General features: G+C 37.3%; 1 protein-coding gene across 1 annotated transcript in view; it reads right to left on the reverse strand.

Annotated features, from left to right (window-relative positions):
- Window positions 1-11,271, reverse strand: part of LOC107693789 (ryanodine receptor 3-like) — a gene marked incomplete at its 3' end in the record, with an annotated part of 38,473 nt that extends 27,202 nt beyond the window's left edge. Inside the window, exon 1 of the mRNA XM_016493300.1 lies at window positions 11,083-11,271. Coding sequence (XP_016348786.1) covers window positions 11,083-11,130 — 48 coding nt within the window. The remainder of the gene's footprint in view (window positions 1-11,082) is intronic.
- Between the last annotated feature and the right edge of the window lie 709 nt (window positions 11,272-11,980).

The raw sequence follows: 11,980 nt of genomic DNA on the forward strand, positions 1-11,980 counted from the left end.
TGCGTAAACATAAAACCATGTCTGCATTTGTGATCGGAGAATCAACAAACAAGCCTACTCTACACTGCTTAAAACTCGCGTTTGAATCATCATTGGCAAATTATTTAAATATAAAAATGAACTTACAGGCTGTGAGTCAGAAGCGCCAGACTGTCCTTGCAAAGTTGGAACTGCCCAACTTTATAGAAACAGCCTTTGTGCCACAGACGCATTGTAGGCTACTGGTTCAGGAAACAGTCCTCATCCTCCATAAAATGCGCAGCACACATCTGAATATTTGGGTTGAACCGTTCTGGTACAGTGTTGTAAATACAACTGAACCCCTGATTTCTAGTTGTGTCCTCTTTTGGAAGGCCAAAGAAAGTAATTTAAGTAGTGCAAATCTTCCCACATCGTGATGTAGACGTGGGGGCGTGTTAGAACGAGCCGTTTTAGGTAGGCGTCGTTGACTCTTAACTTTTATAAAGAATATCTCTTTGGATTTGAGACTTTAGTCTTTGCAACTTTACAGATCTTCTTTATGCACCAAGAGCTTGTAACACTCCAAAGAGAAAGGAAAAATTGAAATCACATCATATGACCCCTTTAAGTAAAAAATTCGAATTTAGTTTTTCAGCCATTTTGACAGCCCTAGTCTTCAGTGTCACAAGATTTTTCAGAAATCATTCTAATGCTGATTTGGTGCTCAAGAAACATTTATTATTATTATTAATGTTGAAAACAGTTGTGCTGCCTAATATTTTTTTGTGGAAAACCTGATACATTTAATCAGGATTCTTTGATGAACAGAACGTTCAAAAGAGCAGCATTTATTAGAAATATAAATCTTTTATAACATTATAAATGCCTTTACAGTCACTTTTAATCAATTTAATGCATCCCTGCTAAATTGAAGTATTACATCTTTTTCAAAAAGATTAAAAAAATAAGTCTTACTGACCCCAAAATTTTGACCTTTTGAAAAGCAGTGTATTTCAGAATATTTTTCTAAAAAATACTTTTTGTTTTTTAGAGAAACGTCAAGAAGGTGAATAAATATTACAGAATTTTTATTTACGTGTGAACTATCCCTTTAAGTTCTTGCTTGGGTACGTCCTCTGACCAATGCAGTTGTATTCTTGAGTAAGCTGTCAGCTACGGGCCCCCAAGGCCGTCTCACTGCCATGAGGCCCATGTGTCAGACAAGCAAAAGCTATGCCACATATGTGCTGACTTTGCTGAGACAAGAATTCCTGTGTAATCCCGCTAAAACGAATTGCCTCAAGTGGATTTTATATCAGTTAACGAGCCCAACCTATACAACCATGGAATCCTATCATATGAATAATACACTAAACATGCTCTATAAATGTTAGTACAGTAAACACCCACACAAACACACTTGAGTCTGAGCGCTTGTGTTGTCCTATAGCACAGATGGCTTGGTCCCTTTGGGATAAACCAATGCCAGAGGCCACAACAAGAGCAGTGACATCAGTCTGGGTTCAATTAATCTGAAGGAAGCTCAATGAGCCGAGACTGCCACTTGAAGCTCATAGACCACAGACGAGTCACTCATCAGCAGCCTTACACAAACAGCATGGAAACGCGCACACACGATTCAATTCAAGTACTGCGGATTTCAGCTGTGGCCCAAAGCTCTGTGGTTTACCTTTTACCTGGGCGCCTCTCATTACTCACAGTCACTGAAGCTATCAACACTCAGCACGGCCTCAGTGATGGTGGAATAGTGAAAGCAGATAAGCACAAAAAGCTTTAAAATCTCCACCTCAATTGCTGATCAAAGATATATACACATGCTAAGACCTGTCAAAACAGCCCGGTGTGCTGCAAGTGTACTAGTGTAAATTAAAGGTTATCTCTAGAAGATGTTTCCTAAACAGAACTTTTTTGAAGAAACAAGAAATGGAGGAACATTTGTGCTAACGTAAACATATGCTGTTAAATTTGTGGTTAAAATAAATATAAAAAATACATATATATGTATTAAAAAATTTAAATATATATAATATTTCTATGTATATATGTTTAAAAATAAAATATACTCATAACCGCCATAATAAAGGAGGTAAACAGCAAATCATATGATCACTTAAAGTCCCCCTGTAGTGAAAATCAAGTTTTTTATGTTGTTTATTTGTCTATGTGGTGTTTTTAATATGCTTTTAGACAAACCAGGTGCCAATCTATTAATCAACACCATTGCTGAGTATTTTCTCCTTAAAACTGTAGTTTCCCAAAGGCTGACCCAGAAATATGGTTTGAAACAGCCCTCGGTTTGCTACGTCACAAACCAATAACCAATCACGTCAAGGGATCAATTCCTATCACTAGCATGCAAAATATACCAATACCAGCACAAAACCAAAAATAAATCAGAGCAAAAAACCCATGAAGCTGTGGTTTAATGTGAATTTAGAACCGCTAACTTGCATTATAACCTGTGGCAACAGTGCAAAAGTAGCCCGGAGTCAGACGCAGCTGCGGGAGAGGTGCGTCTGACTCCTTCACATGCGTATGCTCGCGGGCGCGAATTAACAATCACAAACGGCTGCATTCGAGTCTTCAAGGCATTTTAGGACACAACATCGTCAAGTAAGTAACTTTAACGAATGTTACAGTATTCACTGTAGTTGTCCGCTAGTAAAAACATAGTTTTATCAGTCATTATCCGTGTATGCCATTGTTTTGCGGTTACTACAGTTCAGTGGATCAGGAGGCGCTGGCTGTGTGACTGAGTGGAGGCGGGACTAATTTGCATATTCATAGATCCGCGTATAGTAAATGAGGCAAGGGTGTAGAGTTACATTCAAGCTATTTTAAGGCATGAGAAATTTATTTTCACAAGAAAAAACATTTAAATATGTAATTTTGATGATCAAAGATAAGTTTTAAGGGATAAAATATTTGACTACAGGGGGACTTTAAACTTCATCAAAATTGTCTTTCAACGAAAAGGCTAAAAACTTTTAGAGATTTGCACTTTTACCAACACAAAGAACATCAAGAACAAAAACATCAATTTAAACAAATATAGGCTAAGCAAACGTACTATGTTGAGTATATAATTTGTGTATGATGATGATCATGAATAATGCAGTACCAACACCTAAAAACACTACAGGTGCATCTCAATAAATTAGAATGTCGTGGAAAAGTTCATTTATTTCAGTAATTCAACTCAAATTGTGAAACTCGTGTATTAAATAAATTCAATGCACACAGACTGAAGTAGTCTAAGTCTTTGGTTCTTTAAATTGAGATGATTTTGGCTCACATTTAACAAAAACCCACCAATTCACTATCTCAACAAATTAGAATATGGTGACATGCCAATCAGCTAATCAACTCAAAACACCTGCAAAGGTTTCCTGAGCCTTCAAAATGGTCTCTCAGTTTGGTTCACTAGGCTACACAATCATGGGGAAGACTGCTGATCTGACAGTTGTCCAGAAGACAATCATTGACACCCTTCACAAGGAGGGTAAGCCACAAACATTCATTGCCAAAGAAGCTGGCTGTTCACAGAGTGCTGTATCCAAGCATGTTAACAGAAAGTTGAGTGGAAGGAAAAAGTGTGGAAGAAAAAGATGCACAACCAACCGAGAGAACCGCAGCCTTATGAGGATTGTCAAGCAAAATCGATTCAAGAATTTGAGTGAACGTCACAGGGAATGGACTGAGGCCGGGGTTCAAGGCATCAAGAGCCACCACACACAGACGTGTCAAGGAATTTGGCTACAAAAGTTGGTTAAATGACCATGGTGTTGGTGTGCTTGACTGGCCAGCAAACTCACCAGACCTGAACCCCATAGAGAATCTATGGGGTATTGTCAAGAGGAAAATGAGAAACAAGAGACCAAAAAATGCAGATGAGCTGAAGGCCACTGTCAAAGAAACCTGGGCTTCCATACCACCTCAGCAGTGCCACAAACTGATCACCTCCATGCCACGCCGAATTGAGGCAGTAATTAAAGCAAAAGGAGCACCTACCAAGTATTGAGTACATGTACAGTAAATTAACATACTTTCCAGAAGGCCAACAATTCACTAAAAATGTTTTTTTTTAGATGTCACTTTTCCATGACATTCTAATTTATTGAGATGCACCTGTACATTATGCTATAACACAATGCTGTGTTAAAAAATTATGTGCAAACTACAACTCTATAATATAATTATTATTACAGTTTTGCCAAACAATTAATTACACATTTCCATTGTGAAATACAATATAAGGGAGAGATCTTATGCCTATACTCTTCATGAGTATGACCTATTTCTGCCACAGTCCTTTGAATGACATTCAGGATGCATGAGTAACTCTTATGTCAGCATATATGTCCTGATACCCACAATGTCTTACGCGTCAGTGCAATTAAAATGAACAAGTAAATGGCAGCCCATGAGGAGAAGTTATGCAATTTACTCTTTTGGGGATAATTAAACTTGTTTAATGTGAGATAAAATATGCATATTCTCATCAAACATTTGTTGTACTCAAGAAACATAGCACGGAAAACAATCTGACAGCGTTAAATCAAATTCAGTAAATGACAAATGTTTTTTTAAGTGATTGCAAGGTAGTGAAACAGTACATTACTATGTAGTAAACAATCAACCTATCAATAACAAACAAAATTACAAATTAATCTCCAATCCAATTTACGTTTCATATACTATTTCGTTAGCATAGCTGTAATGTAACATGTCTTGCTCTATTTTAAGTTATGTTTTAAGCATGTTAACTGATTTCTAACAGCTCCTTCTTCTTCTAAGCCAGGGGTAGCCAAGTTCGGTCCTAGAGAGCCGCAGTCCTGCAGAGTTCAGCTCCAACCCTGAAAAAAAAACTCACCTGCCTATAGCCTTAGTAATCCTGAAGACATTGATTAGCTTGTTCAGGTGTGTTTGATTAGGGTTGGAGCTGAACTCTGCAGGACTGCGGCTCTCTAGGACCGAACTTGCCTACCCCTGTTCTAAGCAATGTTTTATTTTTCTTGCTTTAAGCATGGCCTCCTGAGCTTCTTGCCATTAAAAGTTTAATGCTCACTATAAAATTAATACTGAAGTCCTCTGAGGCCATTTTACTGTAGCTGCAGAGAGAGAATGCAGGGTCAAATTTAGAGTTTATAGCTAATATATTACAGTGCAGCCGTCATTATGCAGATATTCGACCAATTAATGACAATGCCACAATCAAGCTTTCCAGAGCACTGTGTAGTAAGATGATTATATGTTATAATAATCTAGATTTGCAGTACTCTTTGCAGTATTTTCTTTAATATCTTAGCACATGTTGTGGTAGTAGTTGACTTTAGAATACGATACTGTGCCAATAAAAACGGTGTTGAAACATCAGTGGCCTGGCTTGTTAAACTAGCTGATGCAATGACCTATGGAGCAGGAGCCTGAGAACTGTGTGCGTATGTGCGGTGGAAGTATTAACTTTTAAGAGGCTAAATTTAAACCCTGGAATGTAGAAGGCTTCCAGAACAACATAAACTCCAAATAAGCCCAGTGCTACTGTACTGGCAAACTCTACATCTGGATTTATAGAAGTGTGCCTAAACAACACTGTCAAGTCTCATTAGACCAACACTGCACATTGGACACTGTATTTCTTGCCATTTCTCTAAAGAGAGCTGCCAAGTCTAAAGTCTGAGACACTGTGAAACTATGTTTTTAGTTTTGTTTTTAATATTTACATTTACAATAAATCATATGTTTTGCCATGGGTGCTTACTCTACACTTATTACAACTTGATTATATGCTGCCCACTATTGATGTCCTTCAGAGTAAATTGCCTTGATTATCTGAGCCTTCTTTCTGATTAAATAACAAATGATTTTCTACCAACTAAACAGAAAGAAGCCCAACAGAATGAATAACATCCGGATGCATATAAAATAGTGCTGTGTTCAAAATATCGATACGACGATGTATCGTCACAGAGATTTGACGATACGAGTATCTATACAGCTGGCCCTGTATCGATATTGTGGCACGTGTGCAGCAGTGGACCACGCTTAATTTTACAACGTTTAAAATTGAGTAGAAAAGTGCGAGGTTTCTAAAAAAGAATGAATAGAGCATCTGTTAATAATCTGGCCGCAGAGGAACACAACTGGGTTGCCTGATATAAAGAGACATAAACCCCAAAACAGAGCTTTACACTTGCGCAATACGGAAATATCTGCTAAGTGTGCTACTTATCTTTGTCAACCTGGCAACCCTGTGCACACGCTCTCTCTCCACTGTGGATAAATGCGCTAGGGATGGGCGATACCTCTTATTTTATTTTCGATCCGATACCGATATTTTCAAGCCCAGTATCGTCGATATCGATACCGATACCTCTAAACTAAATTGATCTTTTAAATTATTAAAAGAATATAATCAGTAATTATACTCACTTAATATTAGATTTTAAGGCCATGTTTTTTAACATTTCATAGGCCTTTTTTGTTTACGCTGTCAGAAATAAAATATACAAAAATTGTATTTTAGCCCTTTACTGAGGCAGTAACCTCAAAGGTGCACCTATACCCCTAAAGGGGAGCATATTAGTACCATACAAGTATGCATGCTTTAAGGGTAGATAAGTTACAAATGTGCACCTTTGAGGGTACCTCATGAAAAATAAACATGGTGTTACATGTGTTACATTAAGTACTAAAATGTATTATTATTATTATTATTACCATGGTAAATTTGTGGTTACTGCAATTTTACTACAAATACTGTGGTAAACTGTGGTTACTGTAATAAAACCATGGTTAATTTTTGTAAAAGGCTGCCAGGCTGTTGAATAGTAAAACAGCAATATTGTGAAATATAACCATTAAAATAACTATTTTCTATTTTAATATATTTTAAAATGTAATTTAAAATGCATCTGTGATCAAAGCTGAATTTTCAGCATCATTACTCCAGTCTTGTACTCCAGTCACACGATCCTTCAGAAATCATGCTAATAGCCTATCATTTGCTGCTCAAGAAATTTCTGATTAGGCTATTGCTGCTTCATATTTGTGTGGAAACCGTGATGCATTTTTCAGAAGTAATTTTATATTTAGTAACAATGATATGTAATGTAATGTAATAATGTGGCAATGGTTTCTTAAGATCTACTTACGCTTCTGATGCTTTTGGGAAACGCAGCCCCATTTGAACAAACACTGTGACTGAGCCATGCGTCAGCAGCGTTTTTATACAGTCTATGGTCAGCAGTGAACGCTGTCTGTGATTGATTGGTTCTGTCTTGTAGCATTTGCATGTGTTCCGATGAGCAGGAGAAATAGTTCTATCCAACACAATTGTTCGCTAGTATAGTCTAGAAGCATATTTTATGGACCAAATTTCTTGATAAATAAAATTAGTGGTTAAAAAATGCACTTTAGAATCGATATTTTTATGTGAGGATCGATCCATTCGATGCAACATAAGTATCGAAAGTATCGATACTTTAGGATCGATCCGCCCATCCCTAAAATGCGCTTGCTTTCTGAAAACAGCGGTTAGCTTGCAGTTTAGCGATCTCCACTTCAAGTCTATTCTCAGAAAAGTGTAATTCATCAACTGTTAATTTACGACAGAGAGAGAGAGAGAGGCTGTGTATGTATGAATTACCACCGTTTTGCCGCGTTTCTCTATTAGCAGTAAAGCTGTGGCTTTAATTCCTTTAGAAACAATGATGCTACCAGCTCCTTGTTGAGAAAGATAATGTAGCTCTTGAGCGATTAAGCTATTTAGTTGATAAAACTGCGGGGCAGCGCTAAAAAGTTTGTTCCTGAATGTCTGAGTTCGGCCGCAGCGTGATCTGTGTGAGTGACTGCACCAAACAGTGTTGCCACCTACTTTTCAGGGGAAGTTGCTAAAGGAAGGTTGATTTGTTGCTAAAAGTTGCTAAATTACGTTGTGATGACATTGCGTGATGACATCATTACGTAATCACGATGCAAAATTGTGTCAAATCTCAGCAAAAACATATATATTTTATATATGTTAATTTAGATTTGTTCGTAGCAATATAAATGCATAATATAATATTAAAATATAAATAACTTTTTAAATTCATTGAATTATCGAAAACGTACACATTTTTGAACGATTACAATTTAAGTTTTATACTTTAAAGCAGTTTATTAGTAGTTAGTTAGTATGCTGCACTCTAAGAAAAGTAAACAAATAATGCACAATCTACTGTGTTAATATGAAGGAATTTTCTGGATTTATTTTTCTACAGGTTTTTGTACCTGCATTTTTAATTACGCATTGTATTTTGTGTTTTCGGGTTATAACGGATAATGCCCTGGAAAGTTACTAGCACCTTTTCCATTTTTCTGCATATTTTTCTTACAGTGTACTAACTCATCAACAATCACAGGTACAAGCTACTAACAACGTGTCTCATAAATGAAAAATAACAATATTCAATTATTATTATTATTACTAGTAAATTAAACAATGCAAATAGCAGCTAACTTAATTCCTGTAACGTGTGTACTGCTGGGCATCTTTGGTTTCCTCTTTTTGTGTAATTTAAATGGTAAATTGTGCCTTTTTATCATTTCAGTCACTTATCAAAAGTTGCTAAAAGCTGCCAAATAAAATTTAAAAAATAGCTAAATTTGTTGCTAGGTGCTTTTGGAAGAAAAAGTTGCTAGGGTAGTCTGAAAAGTTGCTAAATTTAGCAACAAAATTGCTAAATTGGCAACACTGGGCAGAAGTCGTTGAGGGTGGAGTCAAGACAATTTGGCGCATCTTTTTGCACTTTTAGTGTAAAATAAAATCACATCATGTTGCACCCTGCAACTACACAGACAGGGTGTACTCATCAACACTGTAGATTGTTAATTCAACATTTTGGGAATTATTAACATTTAACACTGCATGTTTTATCGTATCGTGACTTTGCTGGTGATACACAGCCCTATAAAATGCCCAGTAACTGGAGTGTGAAAACCATGCGACTGCGCAGTCACCCAACAGCAAAGACAGAATTGGGCCACCTTTCACAGAGGTCTAGGGTGCATTAATGTCCGCTATTTAGTGAGACTGTAACCTTCACTGCCAGAGTTCTCACTCTAACGCTTTAACAGGGAAGTGAGATGTCACACACCTGCCTCATGCAAGATGCTATAACATATACTGCAATAAATTGGTGTGATAGATTTGATCGATGCTGCATATGCAAATTAAAAGAATGCTGACAAAAATTCATCAAGACAACAACTCAATATATATTTTACACTTTTTATATAAGCATGCATACATGTATGTATTATTTAAGGCACTGTTCCAACCAAAACTGTGACTTGTCTCAATAATCAATTATTTCATTAGATGTCATGGGGCCTCTTTACACAGCTGAGTTAGGGCTGCTCTGTGCCTGCTCAAAATTCTGTATAAAAATGTAATGCTGGATAAAATCCAGACTAAATTATTCCTGCTCAGAGCCACTTTGGCCCTGAATATTGAAGTATACAGGTGTAATTTTTTGTAAATGCATTTATGCCACCTCTGAGCAGCATTAAACAGTCTGTGTAAAGATACAAAAATGCCAATTCAGAAGCACTTCTATACCACCTTTGCAGTGTAAATTTGGCAACAGTCGTGGAATCTGTACATAGTGCAGGTAACCTTTATGCATATCAGACGAACGACCTAGGACAAGAAAAAGTTTTTTTTTTTAGATTTGTTCAGAAATCTTTTTTTTTTTTAATGTTCAGAAATGTTAAAAAAAAAACATAAATTAGCCTAGCCTTGTCACTGATAATCACAAAGGCTGGTACAATGCCCCATCTAGACACCCTATTTGTATGCAAAATATCCTACTGATGAACAGTTTGCAATTTAAGATATTAGCTGCTGAAATTGAAAATGTGATTTTTCAAAATTGCAGTGAAAAAATAATAAACAAAGGAATTAATACAAATAAATTATTAATTGCTTTGTATATAATGCACTATGCATGTCCATTTACACTATCCACAACTTAAACTATGGTAGAGTGTATGATTTTTAGAAAGTTAGTGTCACCTCAAATCAAACTGGCTAAAAATGCTATATTGCGAAATGGCGTAGAATATAGTGCAGATGTACAGTAGGCAACATGGGACACACCTACAGTACTTGCAGACCTGAGTAGATGGTGGGATTTGTGACTACTTTGCAATTTTAGGTCTCTTTTGTTCAAATAATTGCAGAAAAATCAAAAATCATGATGAAGAAAATGCTGCTTGGATCCCTTATGAGTGTACATGACAACCTTTAAAATATGGTAAGGAGACCACACAACACCTTTACCCAACTGCCTCTACATTTTCATAACTAACTAACTAACTAACTCCAGTGTGACAGTAATTCACACCACGGTGTCATATCCTATCATATCGTTTACACAGGTAACTGACATGCGCCACGGCATCTATGTAACCAATCTGCGTCTAACCACAGAAATAGAAAAGTCCTAAAGAAGGTGAGAGGATCGTATCAAATGTAACCGCGTGTGGGAGGACTTTATGGACACACAAACAAGGCACTTCTTTATGAAATGAAAAATATTGCAGAATTATTATGCTCGACAAAACCGCGCATGAGCGCCAACTGGATTTATTTACTAATCGCGCGCTCAGTAAGGCGTTGGAGACTATTACAACAAACACAAAAACGTATTTGTTCCTTCTTAGACAGACATACACATCACACTTTGCCTAAAATTAAAGTGGCATAAACATCATTTGCCCTTGCACCTGCATGATGCTCATTGAATTCCCATTCACGCGCGTTGACTACAGGTGCGTCGCGAGCGCAAACTCGCACCTGACTCAAGTTCCAAATAAGGGAATAATACTCTAAATAGCAGCTAATAAGATATCTTGCTATTATATATACGTAAGGATGCCAAATAAATCAATATGACCACTAAGGGAAGCCCAACAGCGTTGCTTTAAACCCGGCGTACGAGCCAACATTTTTGATGTCTCAGCATTACACTGTCTTTATCGTAATTAATCATCAAGAATGCGCCAAAAAAACAATATTGCATTTGAAAAATAAAGAACGGTGTTTTTACTTACAGTTCGTAAGAACTGAACCTCATCTTCCCCTTCACCACCTTCGGCCATGGCTGTAGAAGAGCCTGCCTAGACTCCGAAAGCCACCACTGACAGCAGGCAGCTGAGCAGTGCTTCTCCTGTCCTGCCGATATTAGCATAGCGCTCCATCCACAGCCATATAGGGGAGAGCGGGCAAGCCCACTGCCGCTGCTGTCACTCACTCGCTCTCAATGCCAGTGGGGCACCATCACGAGGACGATCGCATCTGCATCACCTGCGTTGCTTCTATCAAACGGAAAATATGAGTGGGTTAAGTCAGCATGTAAAAAGACTCTGTATACTGCAATATTAAACGTCTCTCACAAACAGGCTTAACAGGTTGAATGTGAGAAGGAATGACGCTGTAAACGCTTTTTGGCTTAATTAAAGCCACTGGGACAGTGTGTTATACACACCATTAAAACAGAAATAATTGGTTTTTACTTGGTTATTATGACCATGAAGCAAGACTGAAACTAATTGGCTAATGTTATTTCTAATAGATAAAAGCATTCGAGCTCTTTATAAAATCGTTTTAAATTTTTGACGTACATAAAGGTGGGGTAAGCAAATTCTGGTAGCCAATGTTGACATTTGAAATCACCAAAACAAACATGCCCCTACCCCAAAAGGGTCTCGCCCCTATTTTGATAGCTCCGCCCCACACATACGTACGCAACCCAGGCAACTATTAGTTATGTGAAACAAAGCAAAACCAATGTTACAAAAATACTATAGAACTCATTATAATCAGTGATGCTGTCTACACCATAGATATATATACATATCTATGGTCTACAGTGGATGCGGCGCGGCACGACACAACAAATCCCCGACAGAAAACTGCTGCTGCTTTCTATTCACGACGTATTGACACAAA

This window comes from Sinocyclocheilus anshuiensis, unplaced genomic scaffold (assembly GCF_001515605.1).
Source record: "Sinocyclocheilus anshuiensis isolate Anshui unplaced genomic scaffold, SAMN03320099.WGS_v1.1 scaffold2284, whole genome shotgun sequence".
Lineage (NCBI taxonomy): Eukaryota > Metazoa > Chordata > Actinopteri > Cypriniformes > Cyprinidae > Sinocyclocheilus > Sinocyclocheilus anshuiensis.